The sequence below is a fragment of the Salmo trutta genome, chromosome 39 (assembly GCF_901001165.1).
Source record: "Salmo trutta chromosome 39, fSalTru1.1, whole genome shotgun sequence".
Classification (NCBI taxonomy): domain Eukaryota; kingdom Metazoa; phylum Chordata; class Actinopteri; order Salmoniformes; family Salmonidae; genus Salmo; species Salmo trutta.
The window spans coordinates 637,340-663,481 of record NC_042995.1 but is presented as its reverse complement, the minus strand read 5'-3'; the positions used below and the strand labels follow the sequence as shown (position 1 = coordinate 663,481).

Sequence of the window (26,142 nt, the reverse complement as noted above, 5' to 3'; positions counted from 1 at the left end):
GTTTGTTAAAAAAAAGAGGGGAAAAGATACATACAGTCTCTAGTGAAAGTCTACACATCCCTTTCACATTCTGCTGCCTTAAAATTACATCTAAAAAGGGATTAAAATTGACGTTTTTCCTACAGATCTGCACAACCTACTCCACATTTCCAAAGTGAAAGAAACTTATAGAAAATGTTCCTAATTAATACACATTAAAATAAAATGTATTTTTATTTGACGAGGCAAGTCAGTTAATAACAAATTGTTATTTACAATGATGGCCTACCCCGGCCAAACCCTAATGAATCTGGGCCAATTGTGCACTGCCCTTTGGGTCTCCCAATCACAGCCATTTGTGATACAGCCTGGAATCGAACCAGGGTCTGTAGTGATGCCTCTAGCACTGAGATGCAGTGCCTTAGACCGCTGCACCACTCGTCTCGGATTGCATATGTCTTCATACTCCAGACTTAATACTTGGTGGAAGCACCTTTGGCAGCCATTACAGCTGTGGATCATACTGAATAAGATTCTACCAACCTTGTACAACTCTTATGTCAACACACATGTATCCAAGAGGTGTTGAGTGTTCCTGAGTGGTCAGGTCTCAATCCTGACTTAAATTTGCTTGAAAATCTTAGACAAAATCTGAATATTGCTTCCATCAATGACTCCCAACCAAATGCAATGAGCTTGAGCAGTTTTGACAAAAACAATGGCTGTATGTTTCCATAAGAGGTTGGTAGAATCTTATTCAAGCCAGGGGCATGCACTCTGACTTCGGCCGCCAGCGGTGTTGGCTTCGACTGGTGCAGCTGGCTTCCGGGTTAAGCGATCAGTGTGTTAAGAAGCAGTGCGGTTCGGCGGGGTCGTTATTCGGAGGACGCATGGCTCTCAACCTTCACCTCTCTCAAGTCCGTAGGGGAGTTATACGATGGGACAAGACTAACTACCAATTATATATCCCGAAATTGGGGAGAAAAAGGGGTAAAAAAATACAAATAAAAATAATAATTTCTAAATAAAATCTGGAGTAGGTTGTGTAGATCTGTAGGAACAAAATAAAATCCCCCAAAATGTGAAGACAAGGTGCAAGGGGTGTGTAGACTTTCACTAGGCCCTGTAGATGTGTGAGATATCCCAAGACGTACCAAACATTTCCCCGGGCTGGACAAGACAACCCGTGAGATAAAACAGTTTGTTCCAGTTGAGAATGCATCAATGTCATTTTCCCACAAACACACATATTCCCTCCCTGCCTCACAGAACAGAACAGTCAGATCCTCAATGACAAGCACAGAAGCTTCCAAAGAAGTGTTTTTCACCACCCAGTTTACCCTGCAGTCCTTCTGCAGTTCTCTAATGGTGTCTGGCAGCTTGGGGAAACAAGCTAATGCATCGAGGCATGGAGAGAAAAAGAGGTGGATTCCATCTCCAGCGTATTGAATTCGAAGCTGGATCTTCCTAATTGGCAGAAATGCATTATCTATACGTACACTACCATTCAAAAGTTTGGGGTCACTTAGAAATGTCCTTGTTTTTGAAAGAAAAGCACATTTTTTGTGTCCATTAAAACAACATCAAATTGATCAGAAATACAGTGTAGACATTGTTCATGTTGTAAATGACTATTGTAGCTGGAAACGGCAGATTTGTTTATGGAATATCTACATAGGCGTACATAGGCCCATTATCAGCCACCATCACTCCTGTGTTCCAATGGCACGTTGTGTTAGTTAATCCAAGTTTATCATTTTAAAAGGCTAATTGATCATTAAAAACCCTTTTGTAATTATGTTAGCACAGCTGAAAACTGTTTTCCTGATTAAAGAAGCAATAAAACTGGCCTTCTTTAGACTAATTGAGTATCTGGAGCATCAGCCTTACAGGCTCAAAATGGCCAGAAACAAAGACCTTTCTTCTGAAACTCATGTCTATTCTTGTTCTGAGAAATGAAGGCTATTCCATGCAAGAAATTGCCAAGAAACTGAAGATTTTGTACAACGCTGTGTACTACTCCCTTCACATAACAGCGCAAACTGGCTCTAACCAGAATAGAAAGAGGTGGGAGGCCCCGGTGCACAACTGAGCAAGAGGACAAGTACATTAGAGTGTCTAGTTTGAGAAACAGGTGCTCACAAGTCCTCAACTGGCAGCTTCATTAAATAGTATCCGCAAAACACCAGTCTCAATGTCAACAATGAAGAGGCGACTCCAGGATGCTGGCCTTCTAGGCATAGTTGCATTGAAAAAGCCATATCTCAGACTGGCCAATAAAAATAAAAAATTAAGAAGGGCAAAAGAACACAGACACTGGACAGAGAAAGATTGGAAAAAAGGTCTAAGTTTGAGGTGTTCAGATCACACAGAAGACCATTCGTGAGACGCAGAAAAAATAAAAAGATGCCGGAGGAGTGCTTGATGCCATCTGTCAAGCATGGTGGAGGCAATGTGATGGTCTGGGGGTGCTTTGGTGGTGGTAAAGTGGGAGATTTGTACAGGGTAAAAGGGATCTTGAAGAAGGAAGGCTATCACTCCATTTTGCAACGCCATGCCATACCCTGTGGACGGCGCTTAGTTGGAACCAATTTCCTCCTACAGCAGGACAATGACCCAAAGCACAGCTCCAAACTATGCAAGAACTATTTAGGGAAGAAGCAGTCAGCTGGTATTCTGTCTATAAAGGAGTGGCCAGCACAGTCACCGGATCTCAACGCTATTGAGCTGTTGTGGGAGCAGCTTGATTGTATGGTACGTAAGAAGTGCCCATCAAGCCAATCCAACTTGTGGGAGGTGCTTGATGAAGCATGGGGTGAAATCTCTTCAGATTTCCTCAACAAATTGACAACTAGAATGCCAAAAGGTCTGCAAGGCTGTAAATGCTGCAAATGGAGGATTCTTTGACAAAAGCAAAGTTTGAAGGACACAATTATTATTTCAATTAAAAAAATCATTATTTATAACATTGTCAACATCTTGACTATATGTCCTATTCATTTTGCAAATCATTTCATGTATGTTTTCATGGAAAACAAGGACATTTCTAAGTGACCCTAAACTTTTGAACGGTAGTGTAGCTACATTACTTCGTGTCCCTAATGCTTTGGTGTTCTTGTAAAGAAGATGGCTATAGCATAACATTGTCCGAAGCGAGCAGTCAGTCTGATGTCAGGGCTGTACTTCAGGTAATGTCCACCTTAACCCCAGAACACCAGACCAGGGACGTTATTCAGATTGGTCAATAGGCTACATGATATGAATATTTCCTAGTTTGATCGATGTGATGAGTCGATTGAAGAAGTGTTTAATTGATGAAGAAGTGTTTTTCACATGGACCTAGGTGTGTGTTCTTCCTTTTCACTTGTCTGTCTGCCTGGCTGTATAAAATGTGACAGGGAAAAAAAGCTGGCCAGCTAGTGTTTACCTCTCCCAGTCGTTCCTTACCTGCGGGCATTTTGGCTCGTGTGTGACTCATCCTCGGTCTAGACCGGACTATTCAACACACCAACACCCCAGGACTGTATTGGAAATGTTGACATCGATTCAAAACAGGCTGCCTAATCACAGTTCTCAGCCACTGAGAAAAGGCAGCTTAAACATCTACGTGACAAATGTAACTATTCCCCACATAGTGCACTACTTTGGGGGGAAAGGATGCCATTTGGGATGCAGCTATAGAAGTCGGCAATGTGCACTGTGGGAAATTCTGAATGATCAGAATGAGTAGTGTGACTGTGGTAGAGACAAGCTAGAGAAAGAGTAAAATAATACACTACAAATCTACAAAGACATCCCTGGTAAAAACAAAACAATTGTTTAACTGCCCTGATACAAACCCTATTGGCTGTGCAACAGAACAATCATTGAGCGGTGCCAGGTGTCTGCAGGATGTTGGCAGCGCCAGCGGTTTAGGGGACATTATTGTCACATCTGGCAGTGTTGATCTGCCTACCAAGTGGGAGGTGGAGTTGAGATTTCCCCTCCCTGTTGCTCCTTCCATGTTCCAGCTTTATTATGTCCTGACACTGGTGTCTGGTGTTCATAATGATCTGACACTGGTGTCTGGTGTTCATTATGGTCTGACACTGGTGTCTGGTGTTCATAATGATCTGACACTGGTGTCTGGTGTTCATTATGGTCTGACACTGGTGTCTGGTGTTCATTATGATCTGACACTGGTGTCTGGTGTTCATTTTGTTCTGACACTGGTGTCTGGTGTTCATTATGCTCTGACACTGGTGTATGGTGTTCATTATGGTCTGACACTGGTGTTTGGTGTTCATTATGCTCTGACACTGGTGTCTGGTGTTCATTATGCTCTGACACTGGTGTCTGGTGTTCATTATGTTCTGACACTGGTGTCTGGTGTTCATTATGCTCTGACACTGGTGTCTGGTGTTCATTATGCTCTGACACTGGTGTCTGGTGTTCGTTATGCTCTGACACTGGTGTCTGGTGTTCGTTATGTTCTGACACTGGTGTCTGGTGTTCATTATGTTCTGACACTGGTGTCTGGTGTTCATTATGTTCTGACACTGGTGTCTGGTGTTCATTATGCTCTGACACTGGTGTCTGGTGTTCATTATGCTCTGACACTGGTGTCTGGTGTTCATTATGTTCTGACACTGGTGTCTGGTTTTCATTATTCTCTGACACTGGTGTCTGGTGTTCATTATGTTCTGACACTGGTGTCTGGTGTTCATTATGCTCTGACACTGGTGTCTGGTGCCGAGATGATTCGCTGGTGAAAAGTACCATTAGGCCTGTAGGGAAAATAAAGATAGCATTATTGAAAAGGATGATGTACATGAATGAGCTGTCTAATAAATGTATTGCATTAAAAACATGCAACAAACATACGTACAAGAATAAACTTCTTGGCATTCGCATTGTATTGAGTATCAGTAGTCTATTCAGTGGTTGCTTTGCTAGAAGGGTGGATTTTGCCTGTCTGTGACCCCCCGCTTAGGAAGTCTGTGAGATGGTCATCCTCCTCACCTCACAGCTTTGGATTTCATCACCGACTCCAATGGATTATTCTGTGCCCCGCACGGGGCAACGGGAGCCCTTAGATATATCCAGTCATTGGGAATATGTCAACGTGGCCCTCGGTAATTAAAGCGTAATCATCCCGGTGAATTCTGAGCGTGGTCCTCATCAATGTTTGATTAGTCTCCACCTGGCTCTCCGACGCCCCTCGCCAGCCCTCCTCATTCTGCTGCTTTAAACCTGCAATATGTCACTTTTTGGGCGATCTGACTAAATTCACATAGAAATGTGAGTTCTAGATCTATCATTCTCATTGACAGCAAGTCTAATAAGCGATAGATCTGTTTTATCTGCACTATTTCTATGCTTCCCTTTCATAAGTTTTGTTTTGACTTTTGGTTTTGTACACCAGGTTTAAACAGCTGAAAATACAATATTTTTGGTTATTGAAAAGATATTTCACAGCGGTTTATCAATCAAATGTATTTATAAAGCCCTTTTTACATCAGCCGATGTCACAAAGTCCTGTACAGAAGCCCAGCCTAAAACCCCAAACAGCAAGCAATGCAGATGTAGAAACACGGTGGCTAGGAAAAACTCCCTAGAAAGGCAGGAACCTAGGAAGAAACCTAGAGAGGAACCAAGCTCTGAAGGGTAGCCAGTCCTCTTCTGGATGTGCCGGGTGGATATTATAATAGTACATGGACAAGATGTTCAAACGTTCATAGATGACCAGCAGGGTCAAATAATAATCACAGTAGTTGTAGAGGGTGCAACAGGTCAGCACCTAAGGAGTAAATGTCAGTTGGCTTTTCATAGCCGATGATTCAGACTTAGTGACAGCAGGTGCGGTAGAGAAAGAGAGTCGAAAACAGCAGGTCTGGGACAGGTAGCACGTCCGGTGAACAGGTCAGGGTTCCATAGCCGCAGGCAGAACTGTTGAAACTGGAGCAGCAGCACGACCAGGTGGACTGGGGACAGCAAGGAGTCATCAGGCCAGGTAGTCCTGAGGCATGGTCCTAGGGCTCAGGTCCTCAGGGAGGGAAGGGAGGGAGAGAGAATTAGAGGGAGCATAATTCAATTCGCACAGGACACCAGATAAGACAGGAGAAATACTCCAGATAAAACAGACTGACCCTAGCCCCCCGACACAAACTATTGGAGCAGGAGGGGTAGGGAGACACTGGATGTGCAGTAGGAGATGGTAGCCACCTGGATGTGCCGTAGGAGATGGTAGCCACCTGACTGTGCAGTAGGAGATGGTAGCCACCTGGCTGTGCAGTAGGAGATGGTAGCCACCTGGATGTGCAGTAGGAGATGGTAGCCACCTGGATGTGCAGTAGGAGGTGGTAGCCACCTGGATGTGCAGTAGGAGATGGTAGCCACCTGGATGTGCAGTAGGAGGTGGTAGCCACATGGATGTGCAGTAGGAGGTGGTAGCCAGCTGGATGTGCAGTAGGAGATGGTAGCCAGCTGGATGTGCAGTAGGAGAGCTGGTGGGTTGGTGGATGAAGACATGGCAGTGCTGCTGCACTGTGGGGCCGCCTGGCCTTCATGCATTATGTAGGACTCTGTCGCCATCTCACCACCTCTCCCTCTGTCTCTCTGCAGTAAAAATAGATCAGCGACTGTCTTTTTCTCCCACCACCTCTGTCTTGACTCTTCTCAGGTGTAGCAGGCTATGGCTGTTAGGCCTACCTCAAGAGCTAGGTGGTTGTGGTCATTTCTCCTCTGCATTCTTGTAGCGTTATTAGGTAAAGCATGCACACATGTTTGTGTGTGTGAGTGTGTTCCAAATTAAGCGAATGTGGAAAATTTGACAACAATTTATGGATTTAAGATTTTAAGCATCATCCAAACAATAAAAAGTCAAGTTATTTTTAAGGTAAATGTTTCATTTCCTGTAGGCTCCTCTTTTTACAATGAGTGTACTTTGCACAGTAGGCAAAGTCTCTAACAGCACAGATAAAAAGAGCAGACTGGCTTCATGCTGAAGGATACAGTATTGCTGAGTGTTGGAGTGAAGGCTAGAGGGAGTTCACACGAACACAAACACGCCCTCCTGGAGGAGTTGCACAGTGGGGGGCTCGTCGGAGAAACACTCCAGTCTTCCACTCACTGCCAGCTCAAGGTCAGTCACTGTTTACTGAATGCGTGTGGGGGTGTATAGACTATATGGTTCGATCTATTAAAAAAAAAATGTTTTAAAGCTAATAAAGATGATTGTCATAAATTGGTTTGAAGTGTAAGTTTCCCTTAGGATTTGCACCAGCTGCCAAAGCTGAGGGTTCATTTATTTTATAACACAGATAATTTTGTGTCTGCAATAAAGGGGTGTTTTTTTATGGCTTGTGTAAGTTGGAGAGGAATACTAGACAGATAAAGCAAATGAAATGGGCATCTTGAGCATTATAAAATGAACAGAAACTCAATAACCCCAGCACAGCATTTCCCACAATACAAGATCAGGGTTTTCTCTGTTGGAATACCAAAACATGCCTCCTTTCTCCCTCAACGTGATCACTAATCATAGATTAGATAAGTGAAAGTACCTAGCCAATAATTACAATAACACTATATCGGGTATTGCTTTAGTAGAGACCTTAATCAAAACCTATCCCTTTCTTTCAAAAGGGAAGATGGAAGCATGTATTTTTGTATGTATTCCAACAGTGCCCAGATTGTAGAAGCTTCCTATTTCTGATTTGCAGCTTGAGGGTGGCAGCAGATCTATACAGCATGCTCACAGACAGTGTTCTACTGCCCCCACCTGGGACTCCCTAAAAACACGCCCCTTCGATATAGCTACGACCGGAAGTGACTTCTCGTAGCAGCTTAGGATGAAAAGTCCTAACCTTAACCTAATTCTCCTAACCTGCTATGTTAATTATCCTAACCTGCTGCGTACGTTCTCTTAACCTGCAATGAAAAAGTTACTTCCGGTTGTAGCTGTATAGCACCCTCATATATGTCATCCTAACCAACCTGCCCTCCAAATACACCTCTGCTGTCTTCAACCAGGATCTCAGCGATCACTGCCTCATTGCCTGCATCAGTAATGGGTCTGCGGTCAAACGACCACGCCTCATCACTGTCAAACGCTCCCTAAAACACTTCAGTGAGCAGGCCTTTCTAACCAACTTGGCCCAGGTATCCCAGAAGGATATTGACCTCATTCTGTCAGTAGAGGATGCCTGGTTATTCTTTAAAAGTGCTTTCCTCTCCATCTTAAATAAGCATGCCCCATTCAAAAAATGTTGAACCAAGAACAGATATAGCCCTTGGTTCTCTCCAGACTTGACTGCCCTTGACCAGCACAAAAACATCCTGTAGCCACCGCGATATGCAACTTTTCAGGGAAGTTAGGAAACAATATACACAGGCAGTTAGGAAAGCAAAGGCTAGCTTTTTCAAACAGAAATGTGCATCCTGTAGCACAAACTCCAAAAAGTTCTGGGACACTGTAAAGTCCATGGAGAATAAGAGCACCTCCTCCCAGCTGCCCACTGCACTGAGCCTAGGAAACACTGTCACCACCGATAAATCCACGATAATTGAGAATTTCAATAAGCATTTTTCTATGGCTGGCCATGCTTTCCACCTGGCTACCCTTACCCCGGTCAACAACCCTGCACCCCCCACGGCAACTTGCCCAAGCCTCCCCCATTTCTCCTTCACCCAAATCCAGATAGTTGATGTTCTGAAAGAGCTGCAAAATCTGGACCCCTACAAATCAGCTGGGCTAGACAATCTGGACCCTCTCTAAAATTATCCGCCAAAATTGTTGCAACCCCAATTACCAGCCTGTTCAACCTCTCTTTCGTATCGTCTGAGATCCCCAAAGACTGGAAAGCTGCCGCGGTCATCCCCTTCTTCAAAGGGGAGACACTCCAGACCCAAACTGCTACAGACCTATATCTATCCTACCCTGCCTTTCTAAGGTCTTCGAAAGCCAAGATAACAAACAGATCACCGACCATTTCGAATCCCACCGTACCTTCTCCGCTATGCAATCTTATTTCCGAGCTGGTCATGGGTGCACCTCAGCCACGCTCAAGGTCTTAAACGATATCATAACCGCCATCGATAAGAGACAATATGGGCAGCTGTATTCATGGACCTGGCCAAGGCTTTCGACTCTGTCAATCACCACATTCTTATCGGCAGACTCAACAGCCTTGGTTTCTCAAATGACTGCCTCGCCTGGTTCACCAACTACTTCTCAGACAGAGTTCAGTGTGTCAAATCAGAGGGCCTTTTGTCCAGACCTCTGGCAGTCTCTATGGGGGTGCCACAGGGTTCAATTATTGGGCCGACTCTTCTCTGTATACATCAATGATGTCGCTCTTGCTGCTGGTGATTCTCTGATCCACCTCTACGGAGACAACACCATTCGGTATACTTCTGGCCCTTCTTTGGACACTGTGTTAACCAACCTCCAGACGAGCTTCAATGCCATACAACTCTCCTTCCGTGGCCTCCAACTGCTCTTAAACGCAGGCAAAACTAAATGCATGCTCTTCAACCAATCGATGCCCACACCTGCCCACCCGTCCAGCATCACTACTCTGGACGGTTCTGATTTAGAATATGTGGACTACTACAAATACCTAGGTGTCTGGTTAGACTGTAAACTCTCATTTCAGACTCACATTAAGCATCTCCAATCCAAAAATAAATCTAGAATCGACTTCCTATTTCGCAACAAAGCATCCTTCACCTGTTGGGGTTCGTTCCTTGCTCCTTGTCAATCATTGCCTCATTGGTGAAATTAGCATTCTGACAACATCTTTAATTAAATCATTCAAAAACCTTTATTAATGCAATTGCAGACAGAAGTTGACAACAGGAACATAGCACGCATGTTTCCGAGTAAATTCTGCATCAAAGAAAAGGTCCCAAGTAGTTTTTATCATCCTTGTAGTCAACCCCCTGTGATGTAACTGCCTACGTCATTACCTTATACTCATGAGACCAAATCCATGCCTACACAGCTATGTAAACAAGACTTTTATTGTTATCTAAAAGCTTAGCAGTAAATGTCCAAGTTGATTTATATTGGAATGTCTGACTAGTCTCTTATCTCTTACACTCCCCTGCAGAGTTCTGTCTTCACAGTCACACATTTCTCAGACAGTTTCTTTATAAGAGGCAGAGATGATAAAAGACTGTGGAACAACATTAAACCTTTATAATGAATGTATATATATTGTTAATCTGTAGTCTGGGACCCTATAAATGTAAGGAGGGAGGGGTCTTATAACCCCTCCCCTTCTATTAATACAACATAAGCATAATCAATTATTATAATACATCAAACATTTGGTACAGCCCCTATCATGACCCCTAGGTGAACCCCTGACACACTCATGCTGCCAAACATACCCTCGTAAAGCTAACTATCCTACCAATCCTTGACTTTGGCGATGTCATTTACAAAATAGCCTCCAACACTCTACTCAGCAAATTAGATGCAGTCTATCACAGTGCCATCCGTTTTGTCACCAAAGCCCCATATACTACCCACCACTGCGACCTGTATGCTCTCGTTGGCTGGCCCTCACTTTATATTCGTCACCAAACCCACTGGCTCCAGGTCATCTATAAGTCTTTGCTAGGTAAAGCCCCGACTTATCTCAGCTCACTGGTCAACATAGCCGCACCCACCCGTAGCACGCGCTCCAGCAGGTATATTTCACTGGTCACCCCCAAAGCCAATTCCTCCTTTGGCCGCCTTTCCTTCCAGTTCTCTGCTGCCAATGACTGGAACGAACTGCAAAAATCACTGAAGCTGGAGACTCATATCTCCCTCACTAGCTTTAAGCACCAGCTGTCAGAGCAGCTCACAGATCACTGCACCTGTACATAACTCATCTGTAAATAGCCCATCCAATCTACCTCATCCCCATACTGTTATTTATTTTGCTCCTTTGCACCCCAGTATCTCTACTTGCACATTCATCTTCTGCACATCTATCACTCCAGTGTTTAATTGCTATATTGTAATTATTTTGCCACTATGGCCTATTTATTGCCTTACCTCCCTTATCCTACCTCATTTACACACACTGTATATAGACTTTTTCTATTGTATTATTGACTGTATGTTTGTTTATTCCATGTGTAACTCTGTGTTGTTGTTTGTGTCGCACTGCTTTGCTTTATATCGGCCAGGTCCCAGTTGTAAATGAGAACTTGTTCTCAACTAGCCTACCCAGTAAATAAAGGTGAAATACAAAATATATATAAAATAAAAAGAAGTGGTAAGTTTTTAGGGAAATCTCACCCCCATCTGGGCTAAGAAGCTGGTTCCCCTTCCTTTGGAATCATATGGTAAAGCACAGTCTTTGGTTCATCATTTCCAACAGCCTCACAAAAATGTATCCCTCACAAAAAAATCTAAAATATATCTAGCCCATGAGCAAATTGGTTAGGGAACATTTGGAATATACCTCTTGATTTATCACTGGTGACAAGTATGTACAAAATAGTCTATTTGAGATTTTAGAATCAGTTCTACTGGCAATACAATGCTGTTTTTAGCATACTTACTGCTCATGTTTCCTAATATATAACAAAGATGTTCTAGTTTCTGTTTATAAGACGTCTTTGATTGACAACTGTTCATGTTCTCGGCTGACACATGTCGCACATGCGCACTTTTATGTAGGCCTACATTCGTACACTTCCGCCAATGTTCGTACTTGTCGGTATTCTTCGTGTGCATTTCGTCATTTTCCGTTCGAATTCGAGCCCTGTCGATAGAACTGATTTTCGTCGTCTCCCTCGTTCTCCGTGTTGTTGTTCATCTCGGTGACGCGACAGAGGTGTAGCCTGACGCGGTCTCTTACGTGTCGGTCTGAATAAAAGTGGAGCTCGGAGGACCCGGGAGTGACGAAGCGAGTCTGTGTCGGGTAAGCATCCGATGCGGAGAGAGGGATAGAAGAAAGCCCTGGTGTGTTGGAGAAATCGCTCCAAATCAAACAAAGAGATCATGGCGGCGGTGTTGCAGAGCCACACGATGTTGAGTCAGTCTACAAAGCTAGCCAGCCAGCTATGTGAGAATGGTACTGAAAATTGGGAGTGAGGCTTGAGTCCTCGAGTAAAGATTGCAACCACAGTAATTATAGCATCAGCATGTTGGCTAGCAGACCTAGTTTGGCCATCTAGTTACATAGCCAGCTGGCAACCACAAAAAAAATGTAGGTTCGAATGCCTAACTTGCTAAGCTAACTAGCGGTATAGAATGTTAGCCCAGCCCAAGTATATCTGGCTTAGCTACAGACATTTCCCTCCCAAAGAACTAGCTAACGTTAGCTTGCAAGATAGTCAGTCTGCAAACACAGCGTGGTTGTCTTGAATAAGCATACTACATTAGCAAACTTAGATAAAGACATCAATTCAAGTGTCATAGCTAGCCAACGTTGAATTAACCAGATGCAAAATAATTGATTAAGCTAATAAATACTCTTGATTTTTACCGCATGGAACACATTTGTATATTTACGCTAGCAGCTATAGCTAGTTAGCCATGTTGTCGATATTAGCTAGCTACCACAAAGCTTTAATATATCGAGCAACAATGTGAACATGGATACATTTCGTACCATTTGGTTGATTTTTTTAATTTATTTTTCTTGTCTATTAGTATAGCTAGGCAAGTGTCAGCTAGCTACTGTTATCTTTGTAGCTAACAATGCTATATACTTTTGCTAGCTAACTACTTGGAAAAAGGCGGCAATAACAGGATATCGTGTTAGGAAATGATGTACTGCATATTATACTGTAAATTGAAAATGCTCTTTTAAAACTAGTGTTGTCATAAAATCATTACGTTCATGCAATGTTGGAATTAGATAAACATTGAGCAACACACTCAATGAAGAACACATTTTTACCTTAGGAACGTTACTTATGGTTTGGGATAGTATCTCTCATACTTTTCAGATAGTCACATGTAATACTGCATGTCTGGTGTAGCCTACAATCACTTAAACAAACCTGGTCTGGTATGAATAGACAGGGGCACAAAAGCCACGACCTGAAACATCACATAATCAGTGCATAACATCACTTAATCAGGGCTCTCCAACCCTGTTCCTGGAGAGCTACCATCCTGTAGGGTTTCTCACCAACCTTCATCCTGGAGAGCTATTGTCCTGAAGGTTTTAGCTCCAACTGTAATCTAATGCACCTGATTCTAATAGTTAGCTGGTTGATAAACTGAATCAGGTTAGTTACAACTGGGGTTGGAGCGAAAACCTACAGGATGGTATCTCTCCAGGAACAGGATTGGCGTGAACCTACACAACTTTATCTCTCCAGAACCATGGTTGGAGAGCCCTGAATTAAATCCACACCCATACCAATATTTGACATTTTGTGTAAAAACGTACATTCACAGGCTCTCCAGAGTTCTCCACCCGCCAATCCAGCCAACTAAATGACCATGGAAGCGGGAGCCGATACACAGCAGGGTGGTGACACAGCTGTTTCTGAGTCTGAGGCCCAGCAGATCACACTGGCCCAGGTACAGTACCCTCATCAACGTTGCCAGACACTTTGAATCAAATGTAACTTTATTGATCCTCTGGTGAAAATTCTTTACGAGGCCCTACTTCTTGTGTACATGTATGAGTCTGTATGGCTGCGTTTACACTGGCAGCCCAATTCTGATGTTTTCCCCACCAATTTGTCTTGACCAATCACGTCATATCTTTTTAGAGCAGATATAATTGGTCAAAAGAAAGCTCAGAATCGGGCTGCCTGTGTAAATGCAGCCTATGCGTGTAGGGAGCCTCCATATGTGGGCTGCGTTCAGCAGGGCACAACATTGTAGAATGTTCAGAAATAAATATGTTATGTGGAAGAGCAGAACTGTTCTCTGACATGAAGAATAATCAATCACTTCTATTCATGGTCTTTGATTGTAACCATTATGTGGATTTTGGGCTCCTGAGTGGCGCAGCGGTCTAAGGCACTGCATCTCAGTGCTAGAGGCGTCGCTACAGACCCTGATTCGATTCCAGGCTGTATCACAACCGGACATGATTGGGAGTCCCATAGGGCGGCGCACAATTGGCCCAGCGTCGTCCGGGTTAGGGTTTGGCTGGGGTAGGCCGTCATTGTAAATAAGAATTTGTTCTTAACTGACTTGCCTAGTTAAATAAAGGTTAAAAAGATGGACCGGTTTCCCAAAAGCATCTTAAGGCTAAGTCCATCGTTAGAGCCATAGGATCCTATTGTGCTAAAATTAACTTGGCCTTAATATGCTTTTTGGAAACCGGGCCCTGGAACGTGCATGTACAGCCCACATTCATAAGCCGTTTCTAAATCTGCGTCTCTGCTGCAGGTGTCTATGGCAGCAGGACAGGTCTCCTCCAGCGGCCCCACAGTCACCCTGGTGCAGCTACCCAACGGTCAGACGGTTCAGGTCCACGGGGTCATCCAGGCCGCCCAGCCCTCAGTCATCCAGTCGCCTCAAGTGCAGACTGTTCAGGTGAGCCCCATTCCTCCCTCCATAACAGTAGTCTATTGTGATATACATAGGAAGGTACATGCAATAGGCCTTGGTAGTAGGCAGCAACAGGTATATTTGACCTGCACTGTTGGAGTTTTAATAATTTCACTGTACCCTTCAATTACATGTGACCCTGTGCATGTGACTAATGAACTGATCTAATCTATAGCAGAGAATCTCTCAGATGGCAGCTATTTGAGGGTTGGTGTGGGTCACATACAGTAATATAACAAATCAATGGAACATTATTGGATGTTGTATAGGTATTACTGCATTTCCAATAAACTGTAGGGTGTCCACGTGCTTTGGTGATGAAATTTCACTTCATGTTATATCCCTGTAATTTATTGGGTCAAAATAAAGAAGGCACAGTGATGCCAAAAAATGAATTACTGGGAGTTATATATACTAGTGTCTGACTCTCTATTTTCATAGCCTATAGTTATTCGCCATTAGTCAGCACCTCCACACAAAATATTTTTTTCTGGGTGTGTGCCAGCTATGCTTTTTATTAGACTTATGTTATAAAATCTATTTTACCAAGACAAGTATGATTCTTCATGTTCTGAATCGTTCAGTTGGGTCTTTCGCTAACATATCATTAACATATTTAAAAAGTTGAATTTCAGAACCTAATACATCTGATAATAAGCACCAAGCTCTGTTCACATAGCGGTGCAAGTTTCCTGTAATGACTTTTGAGAATTTTACATTTTGTGGTCAAAGTTGTTTCTGTGGGTCGCAAAAAGCTAAATTAGCATGGCACGAGCTGAAATAAATGTAAAAGGCTTTGGTAAAAAACAAATTGGGGTATATGCTTATTGCTCTGACATTTCAGAGGTACGCTTGTTTTTGTGAGATATCTTGGGGAAATTACAGGAATTTTGAAAGAATATGACATAGAGGTCGACCGATTTAATTAGGGCCGATTTCAAGTTTTCATAACAATCGAACATCGGTATTTAGATGTTTTATTTTTTTTACATCTTTATTTAACTAGGCAAGTCAGTTAAGAACGCATTGTTATTTTCAATGACAGCCTAGGAACAGTGGGTTAACTGCCTTGTTCAGGGGCAGAACGACAGATTTTTATCTTGTCAGCTCGGGGATTCAATCTTGCAACCTTATGATTAACTAGTCCAACGCTCTAACCACCTGCCTTACATTGCACTCCACGAGGAGCCTGCCTGTTACGCGAATGTAGTAAGAAGCCAAGGTAAGTTGCTAGCTAGCATTAAACTTACCTTATAAAAAAACAATCAATCAATCATAATCACTAGTTAACTACACATGGTTGATGATATTACTAGTTTATCTAGCCTGTCCTGCATTGCATATAATCGATGCGGTGCGCATTCGTGATAAAGGACTGTCGTTGCTCCAACGTGTTCCTAACCATAAACATCAATGTCTTTCTTAAAATCAATACACAAGTATATATACTGCTCAAAAAAATAAAGGGAACACTTAAACAACACATCCTAGATCTGAATGAAATAAATAATCTTATTAAATACTTTTTTCTTTACATAGTTGAATGTGCTGACAACAAAATCACACAAAAATAATCAATGGAAATCCAATTTATCAACCCATGGAGGTCTGGATTTGGAGTCACACTCAAAATTAAAGTAGAAAACCACACTACAGGCTGATCCAACTTTGATGTAATGTCCTTAAAACAAGTCAAAATGAGGCTCAGTAGTGTGTGTGGCCTGTATGACCTCCCTACAACGCCTGGGCATGCTCCTGATGAGGTGGCGGATGGTCTCCTGAGGGATCTCCTCCTAGACCTGGACTAAAGCATCCGCCAACTCCTGGACAGTCTGTGGTGCAACGTGGCGTTGGTGGATGGAGCGAGACATGATGTCCCAGATGTGCTCAATTGGATTCAGGTCTGGGGAACGGGCGGGCCAGTCCATAGCATCAATGCCTTCCTCTTGCAGGAACTGCTGACACACTCCAGCCACATGAGGTCTAGCATTGTCTTGCATTAGGAGGAACCCAGGGCCAACCGCACCAGTATATGGTCTCACAAGGGGTCTGAGGATCTCATCTCGGTACCTAATGGCAGTCAGGCTACCTCTGGCGAGCACATGGAGGGCTGTGCGGCCCCCCCAAAGAAATGCCACCCCACACCATGACTGACCCACCGCCAAACCGGTCATGCTGGAGGATGTTGCAGGCAGCAGAACGTTCTCCACGGCGTCTCCAGACTCTGTCACGTCTGTCACGTGCTCAGTGTGAACCTGCTTTCATCTGTGAAGAGCACAGGGCGCCAGTGGCTTATTTGCCAATCTTGGTGTTTTCTGGCAAATGCCAAACGTCCTGCACGGTGTTGGGCTGTAAGCACAACCCCCACCTGTGGACGTCGGGCCCTCATACCACCCTCATGGAGTCTGTTTCTGACCGTTTGAGTAGACACATGCCCATTTGTGGCCTGCTGGAGGTCATTTTGCAGGGCTTTGGCAGTGCTCCTCCTGCTCCTCCTTGCACAAAGGAGGAGGTAGCGGTCCTGCTGCTGGGTTGTTGCCCTCCTACGGCCTCCTCCACGTCTCCTGATGTACTGGCCTGTCTCCTGGTAGCGCCTCCATGCTCTGGACACTACGCTGACAGACACAGCAAACCTTCTTGCCACAGCTCGCATTGATGTGCCATCCTGGACGAGGTGCACTACCTGAGCCACTTGTGTGGGTTGTAGACTCCGTCTCATGCTACCACTAGAGTGAAAGCACCGCCAGCATTCAAAAGTGACCAAAACATCAGCCAGGAAGCATAGGAACTGAGAAGTGGTCTGTGGTCCCCACCTGCAGAACCACTCCTTTATTGGGGGTGTCTTGCTAATTGCCTATAATTTCCACCTGTTGTCTATTCCATTTGCACAACAGCATGTGAAATTTATTGTCAATCAGTGTTGCTTCCTAAGTGGACAGTTTGATTTCACAGAAGTGTGATTGACTTGGAGTTACATTGTGTTGTTTGTGTTCCCTTTATTTTTTTGAGCAGTATTTTTAAACCTGCATATTTAGTTAATGTTGCCTGCTAACATGAATTTATTTTAACAGGGAAAATTGTGTCACTTCTTTTGCAACAGAGTCAGGGTATATGCAGCAGTTTGGGCCACCTGTGCTTTTTTGTGTGAAGACTATTTCTTCCTAACAAAGACAGCCAACTTCGCCAAACGGGGGATGATTTAACAAAAGAGCATTTGCGAAAAAAGCACAATCGTTGCACGACTGTACCTAACCATAAACATCAATGCCTTTCTTAAAATCAATACACAGACGTATATATTTTTAAACCTGCATATATAGCTAAAAGAAATCCAGGTTAGCAGGCAATATTAACCAGGTGAAATTGTGTCACTTGTTGCATACACCAGGGTGTATGCAACAGTTTGGGCCGCCTGGCTCGTTGCGAACTAATTTGCCAGAATTTTACGTAGTTATGACATAACATTGAAGGTTGTGCAATGTAACAGGAATATTTAGACTTATGGATGCCACCCGTTAGATAAAATACGGAACGGTTCCGTATTTCACTGAAAGAATAAACGTTTCGTTTTCGAGATGATAGTTTCCGGATTCGACCATATTAATGACCTAAGGCTCGTATTTCTGTGTGTTATTATGTTATAATTAAGTCTATGATTTGATAGAGCAGTCTGACTGAGCGGTGGTAGGCACCAGCAGGCTCGTAAGCGTTCATTCAAACAGCACTTTCGTGCGTTTTGCCAGCAGCTCTTCGCAATGCTTCAAGCATTGCGCTGTTTATGACTTCAAGCCTATCAGCTCCCGAGATTAGGCTGGTGTAACCGATTTTGAAATGGCTAGCTAGTTAGCGGGGTGCGCGCTAATGGCGTTTCAAACGTCACTCGCTCTGAGACTTGGAGTAGTTGTTCCCCTTGCTCTGCATGGATAACGCTGCTTCGAGGGTGGCTGTTGTCGATGTGTTCCTGGTTCGAGCCCAGGTAGAAGCGAGGAAGGAACCATCAGCTTTCATATGTAAGTCGCTCTGGATAAGAGCGTCTGCTAAATGACGTAAATGTAAATATGTTCTCATGTTCTGAGCAAGGCACGTTAGCTTTCTTACATGGCACATATTGCACTTTTACTTTCTTCTCCAACACCTTGCTTTTGCATTTTTTAAACCAAATTGAACATGTTTCATTATTTATTTGAGGCTAAATTGATTTTATTGATGTATTATATTAAGTTAAAATAAGTGTTCATTCAGTATTGTTGTAATTGTCATTATTACAAATAAAAATCGTCCGATTAATCGGTATCGGCCTTTTGGTCCTCCAATAATCGGTATCGGCGTCGAAAAATCATAGTCGGTCGACCTCTAATATGAAAAGTGGATATCCATCTTACCTCTATTGTTTCATGTCCTTTGGATTCTAGAAGAAAGACCAGTTCAACAGGAAAGTGATTTTCCAGATTTGCCGCTTTTTTTCTTCTCTGGCCTCGATTGATTTAGTCACCCTAATTCTGACCATCCTACAAGGGTAAAATATTTTGAATGGATTATATTATTTTACCCATTGGTCAAAAAAAATTGTTTTTGATTGGACACCTTATAAACTGCAACTCTTGTTTGACCCTGTCAGATTTCAACAGTTGCAGAGGATTCCCAGGACTCCCAGGAGTCGGTGGACAGTGTGACAGACTCTCAGAAGAGGAGGGAGATTCTGTCCAGACGTCCTTCCTACAGGTACCGCTCCTCCACAGGGCCACTGTCACAGCCTCAGGGTGGCAGGAAAAGAATCCCAATCGCAACATGACTGTCATGTTGACTCAGTGTTGCCAAATTGGGATTCTTTTTTTTATGCAGATTGGGTGTCATTTTGGATCTGATTGGGCTGTGAATGAAATCTCATGACACGTTGTTGACTGAGAGTCCGAGACATTGATTGGGATTGTGTTTGTTATACCTTGCAGGAAGATCCTGAACGACCTGTCGTCTGACGTGTCTGCGGTCCCGCCGATCGAGGAGGAGAAATCGGAGGACGACTCGACCCCTGCCATCACCACCGTTGCCATGCCCACATCATGCCCCATCTATCAGACGGCCAGCGGCCAGTACAGTACGTAACCCCTCCCTATTCCATCCTCAGTTTTATCGCTCCGGGGGGGGGGGGGGGGTACTTCACCCGTACTCCAGTTTCATCATGGACATATGTGAAGACTGCCTGCTTGTTCTGGTTTGGACAAGCTTAGTTGGCTTACTTACTTTATATTTGATGAGTAGTGTATGGTCAATGACTATAGTGGAAATAGGGTCATGTTCAGTAGGGAGAAATGTTGAATGAAACGAAGGTTCTACCTGAACATGTCCAATAATGACAATGTTAATTTTCTGTTTCAAAACATTTCGCTATAGTTTGCCTTGCTGAACATGACCGAGCAGACCGTTGCAATGTTCCTAACCTGTCCATCATCCATTAACCCCGCCTCCTCCTCTGCAGTCACCATCACCCAGGGCGGCGCCATCCAACTGGCCAATAACGGTACAGATGGCATGCAGGGGATGCAGACCCTGACCATGACCAACGCGGCGGGCGCCCAGCAGGGCACCACCATCCTGCAGTATGCCCAGACCTCCGATGGACAGCAAATCCTGGTGCCCAGCAACCAGGTGGTAATGCAAGGTGAGAAAGTCTTGGACCATGGGAGGCCCCAGCCTCAATCAAGTTTTAGTTCTTACGGGGTCAGTTGTTCTGCTCGTACATTCTAAACAGAACCTCTTTCCTGCATATGCAGTCACACAACACAAACAACTCCTGTATGTCCACAATTTCTTGACGTAAACACCAACACGTAACGCTACGATCCCTTCCGTTTCCCAGCTGCCTCTGGAGAAGTGCAGACCTACCAGATCCGTACCGCCAACACCAGCAGCATGACTCCTGGGATGGTGATGGCCTCCTCTCCCGCCCTGTCCGGCCAGGAAGGCCCAGAGGTTGTAGTCACCCGTAAGAGGGAGGTCAGACTGATGAAGAACAGGTAGGTGGAGTAGAGGGTATAGATACTGTAGCACTGTTAGCTAGGGTTATGTTGATCACTTTAATGAAGGCTGTTGGGTGGAATGGTAGACCTATAATGTAGGTGTACATTTAGCAGGTTGTTGATATGGAACTCCTATTTCTATACCTACATAATAAAGCTGAGGTAATGCTAAGTGAAAAGATGAGTAACATGATGATCGTGTTAAGATTTGCTTCGCTGAGGCGGACATACAGTACTGACTGTCCATACCTGTGTGTGACAGGGAGGCGGCCCGGGAGTGTCGCCGGAAGAAGAAGGAGTACGTCAAGTGTCTGGAGAACCGTGTGGCCGTTCTGGAGAACCAAAACAAAACCCTCATCGAGGAACTGAAGTCACTTAAAGACTTGTACTGCCACAAATCAGAGTAGTGTCCCACCCCCATGTACAGAGACTCACCACAGAGCCATGCATCTAGCAGCACCCTCCCCCATTTCTATCTTTTTCTTTTTAAAAAGCTCTACCAGTCTATAGGACCTAGGATGACCTCATGAGTACCCCTAAAAAGGATGGCCTCATAGGTACCTCTTAAAAGGATGACATGAGTACCTTCCATCATGAGTACCCTAAAAGGATGAGGTGGAGCACACACTGTTTCTCCACCAATAGAATGGAGCCCCTAGTGGAATCTTACAGTGGTAGGTATCGTGTATATCCACGACACCACTGCTGATAACTAACCAGTAGTCCCCAGTCTCAAGATGTCAGATACCAGGAGAACACCAGCTGTGGAGGACTAGGACCCCTCTGCCCACCATGAACTACCCTATACAACTATTGAGTTTGGACCGTCACCTGGCAACACACGTTGAAAATTATTTTGGAAAAATTTTCATTTTTTTGAGTGCTACACTATTCAGTATTTAGGCTGATTGCTTTAACTCTTCTGTTACTTACTAACACTTTATGTGGACTGTAGATCCCAACCACTGTCAGATGAAATGTATTATCCTTGAGTTGGGTTATCATGTATTGAATTTTTCTGCTTGCAAACTTTTTTGTTATTCAGCATTGCTAAGTCGGGAAAACACATCTGGTGGCTGTTTTGGGGTAAGAGATGGATTGTGGGTGGATTGTCTGCATCAACTAACAGGCATTACAGGTAACCTCAGCGATATGACGTAGATGCAGAATGTAAACAGCGTAGTGGGTCAATTTCCACAACAACTAAGAGCGTTAAAGCGAGAAGCTCAACTTCTCTGTTGTTTTGGTGCCGTGGCTACCACTACAACGTGAAGCGATACTGTGTGAGAGCAAAGTGTTGCATCTCGCTCATCTCCGGTGCTGCTCGGGGCAAAGTCATTTCGCTGAGTACCTTTTAAAGAGTTGTGCTAATGTAAACTGAGCTACCACGCAGCTGACAGGAGGAGTTGTGAAATATGACTGAAGGGTAGACTATGGGTGTTGTATAGTGTGCTTTTAGGCATTCATGTAATGTATACGATGTCTGAGGCAGTGTGTGTTTGTTTCTCCATGGCCTGAACAGGCGTAAGGCATAATCATATTGGAGGATATCCTAACTTCCACTTAACTTAATCATCATGCATTGACATCAATGGGATTGTAGAGTGAAAGTTAGGATTAGCCCCACAATCACACTTTTTCATCTGTTGTGCCTCAAACACTTCTGATAGGACAATGGAAGAAGCATTTTCTATCATGTAGTTAAAAGGGATCGTTTGCTTGGGTCTGCAGTGACGTCGTAGACCTGGATTTTGGGATCCATCGCTGACATTTAGACTGACAACTCAGTCAACAAACGTGGGATTACACCAGGGGCGCGTTCAGCAGCTCACAACAATGTGGAACAGATTAAAAAAATTCAGCTAGAACTGTTTTGTAGAACAGACATGCCTTTCTGACATGTAAAATAAGGATTCATGTCAGCTCTATTCACGATATTTCTATCAGCAATGTTCCATAACATTTGCTTACTGAACCTGGTCTTCTGTTTGATTGGATAACAGAATGCCATATTGTATTATTTTTACGTAGCCATCTGTCATAAATAACGTATATGCATCTTATTTTTAAAGCACTTGCCATTTTTGTTCATATTTTGTAAACATTGTATTTCTTAATGTCAGCATTCACTTGTATGAAAAAAGCAAAAACAATTATATTACAGATTCTACTATTTGTTTTTGGCAGCTGTTAATAAATGTGTTTCTGGTATTATTTTTCAGATGTCTTAATTTATTTTCAAATCCATTTAATCAAAAAAGGATGATTGTAAATGTCTTAATTTCAATCACCCATAGTAGCTGGGTTGTGGCTCCATATTTTCTCCCTACTGGACACAACCCTGCATGAAACAAAACCATCCTCCATGAACCATCTCACTGGCTGTCCATTCATGAGTAGTAGCTCCCTGAACCATCAATGATTGACAGCACATTGATCCATCCACTGTGATTCAAACTCCTCACATCCCCCATCAGTCACTGGTTCCTACAGATCTCTCCTTGCTGGAAGCTTCACAGCCTTGTAGATGTGAATGTCTCTTTCCTTGTCATAGTGCACCTCGTGTACTGTGAAGCGCTGCTTCAGCATGCTCAGGAAGTTAGTGTCTCGCTCGTAGCGGATCTTGCAGGCCAGTAGCACTACACTACTCTCTGAGCTGAGGTGTTCCATCGTTTGCAGTAATGATGGAAATGTGTCTTCCAGGTAAACAATGTCTGCTCCCAGCACTATGTCAAAGCCTCCTGTGGGATAGCGCTCCAATCCCTGGCCCCAGGTCAGTTCTGAGACCTCCACTGCTCCTAGCTGATCCGGGGGAATGTTCTCTTTCACATTGGCTGCAAGGAAGCCCAAGGCAGGCTCACGGTCTGTGATGGTCACTTTTTTGGCACCTTTGGAGAGAAGGCTTGCACGGTTAGCACATGTAAAAATGTGACTAACAGTTAGTAGTTCTAACAGTTGAGCCTGATCCACGCTGTAGGGCCAACCCAAACAGTTCTGGTTCTGATGGTTTATTTTCACATTGTCCTTTCCAGAATGGTTCCAGCAACTATATAGTAGTCAGGCCAGCCCACATCAGCTCAACTATATAGTAATCAGGCCAGCCCACATCAGCTCAACTATATAGTAATCAGGCCAGCCCACATCAGCTCAACTATATAGTAATCAAGCCAGCCCACATCAGCTCAACTATATAGTAGTCAGGCCAGCCCACATCAGCTCAACTATATAGTAATCAGGCCAGCCCACATCAGCTCAACTATATAGTAATCAGGCCAACCCACATCAGCTCAACTATATAGTAATCAGGCCAGCCCACATCAGCTCAACTATATAGTAATCAGGCCAGCCCACATCAGCTCAACTATATAGTAATCAGGCCAGCCCACATCAGCTCAACTATATAGTAATCAGGCCAGCCCACATCAGCTCAACTATATAGTAATCAGGCCAGCCCACATCAGCTCAACTATATAGTAATCAGGCCAGCCCACATCAGCTCAACTATATAGTAATCAGGCCAACCCACATCAGCTCAACTATATAGTAATCAGGCCAGCCCACATCAGCTCAACTATATAGTAATCAGGCCAACCCACATCAGCTCAACTATATAGTAATCAGGCCAGCCCACATCAGCTCAACTATATAGTAATCAGGCCAGCCCACATCAGCTCAACTATATAGTAATCAGGCCAGCCCACATCAGCTCAACTATATAGTAGTCAGGCCAGCCCACATCAGCTCAACTATATAGTAGTCAGGCCAGCCCACAGCTCAACTATATAGTAATCAGGCCAGCCCACATCAGCTCAACTATATAGTAATCAGGCCAGGCCACATCAGCTCAACTATATAGTAGTCAGGCCAGCCCACAGCTCAACTATATAGTAATCAGGCCAGCCCACATCAGCTCAACTATATAGTAATCAGGCCAGGCCACATCAGCTCAACTATATAGTAATCAGGCCAGCCCACATCAGCTCAACTATATAGTAATCAGGCCAGGCCACATCAGCTCAACTATATAGTAATCAGGCCAGCCCACATCAGCTCAACTATATAGTAATCAGGCCAGGCCACATCAGCTCAACTATATAGTAATCAGGCCAGGCCACATCAGCTCAACTATATAGTAATCAGGCCAGGCCACATCAGCTCAACTATATAGTAATCAGGCCAGGCCACATCAGCTCAACTATATAGTAATCAGGCCAGCCCACATCAGCTCAACTATATAGTAGTCAGGCCAGCCCACAGCTCAACTATATAGTAATCAGGCCAGCCCACATCAGCTCAACTATATAGTAGTCAGGCCAGCCCACAGCTCAACTATATAGTAATCAGGCCAGCCCACATCAGCTCAACTATATAGTAGTCAGGCCAGCCCACATCAGCTCAACTATATAGTAGTCAGGCCAGCCCACAGCTCAACTATATAGTAATCAGGCCAGCCCACATCAGCTCAACTATATAGTAATCAGGCCAGGCCACATCAGCTCAACTATATAGTAATCAGGCCAGGCCACATCAGCTCAACTATATAGTAATCAGGCCAGGCCACATCAGCTCAACTATATAGTAATCAGGCCAGGCCACATCAGCTCAACTATATAGTAGTCAGGCCAGCCCACATCAGCTCAACTATATAGTAGTCAGGCCAGCCCACAGCTCAACTATATAGTAATCAGGCCAGCCCACAGCTCAACTATATAGTAATCAGGCCAGCCCACATCAGCTCAACTATATAGTAATCAGGCCAGCCCACATCAGCTCAACTATATAGTAATCAGGCCAGCCCACATCAGCTCAACTATATAGTAATCAGGCCAGCCCACAGCTCAACTATATAGTAATCAGGCCAGCCCACAGCTCAACTATATAGTAATCAGGCCAACCCACTTCAGCTTGGTTTGGCCCTGTAGTGCAAGTCTCCTACCAGTTTCTCCTGTGAGTTCTTACCTAGAAGAGCTGCCACGATGCCCACCAGTCCAGTGCCTGCCCCCAGCTCGATGGCAACCTTCCCCGTCAGCTCGACCTGCCCCAGCTCCAGGTACATACACATCACTACCGCCTGACAGAGAAAGAAAAACAGATGTAAGGAGAGAACAGTATCAGTAAATTGTGGCAGAATCAATCGTACCATAGTTGACTACATCTTTGTCACACTCAAGAAGACGACCTGTCATTCAACAGATGATTGAATAGTTCATATTGGAATTAAAATTGGCATGAATTTTTACAGAATGCGGCAAAGCATGTACACCAACGATGGTCGGTCACTCACTGCATCCCACACGACAGCAGCTACTCCGAGTTTATTCCAGTCCTGGGTTAGTCTGACATTGTGGTCAGCGAAATGGAACTCGGCAGACGAATTATGTAGTTTGGAGAGCACGGGCAAATAATTCCCATCATATGGTACAAGCGCCATAGTCAAAAGAAGACCATGGAAATGTAATATAATATATAACTTTTAGTTATATTGAAATTCATACCGCGCTGAACGATTTCTTATAAGGAAGTGGAAAAATCTATATTCTCGCGATAATAAAATCGTAGAGCTGACACTTGTCAAATGACAATGTTCACCAATCTCTGTCAAATAACAATTATTAATCTTGATAAACAGCCAATGGTAAT

The 26,142-nt window shown here is 43.9% G+C and overlaps 2 protein-coding genes across 5 annotated transcripts; one reads left to right on the top strand and one right to left on the bottom strand.

The window, feature by feature from the left end:
* The first annotated feature begins 11,733 nt into the window (after positions 1 to 11,733).
* Positions 11,734 to 22,711, top strand: LOC115179746 (cyclic AMP-responsive element-binding protein 1-like). Of its 4 annotated transcripts, none has more exons than XM_029741462.1 (8): positions 11,734 to 11,885; positions 13,376 to 13,501; positions 14,324 to 14,470; positions 19,104 to 19,207; positions 19,435 to 19,580; positions 19,962 to 20,144; positions 20,343 to 20,499; positions 20,765 to 22,711. In XM_029741462.1, the coding sequence occupies exons 2-8, from the start codon at positions 13,415 to 13,417 to the stop codon at positions 20,907 to 20,909; spliced, it is 969 nt and encodes a 322-aa protein (XP_029597322.1). In that variant the 5' UTR covers positions 11,734 to 11,885; positions 13,376 to 13,414; the 3' UTR covers positions 20,910 to 22,711. The 4 variants fall into 4 exon arrangements, with proteins under 4 accessions (XP_029597322.1, XP_029597323.1, XP_029597321.1 ...); XM_029741463.1 differs by having other exon boundaries at positions 11,743 to 12,029; XM_029741461.1 differs by having other exon boundaries at positions 11,743 to 12,038.
* Positions 22,712 to 22,716: 5 nt separating this feature from the next.
* On the bottom strand, positions 22,717 to 26,037 carry LOC115179747 (protein N-lysine methyltransferase METTL21A). The gene is made up of 3 exons (XM_029741466.1): positions 25,787 to 26,037; positions 25,462 to 25,573; positions 22,717 to 23,390 (listed from the first exon to the last, which is right to left on the bottom strand). Exons 1-3 carry the CDS (start codon positions 25,931 to 25,933, stop codon positions 22,990 to 22,992), a joined length of 660 nt encoding a protein of 219 aa, XP_029597326.1. The 5' UTR covers positions 25,934 to 26,037; the 3' UTR covers positions 22,717 to 22,989.
* Between the last annotated feature and the right edge of the window lie 105 nt (positions 26,038 to 26,142).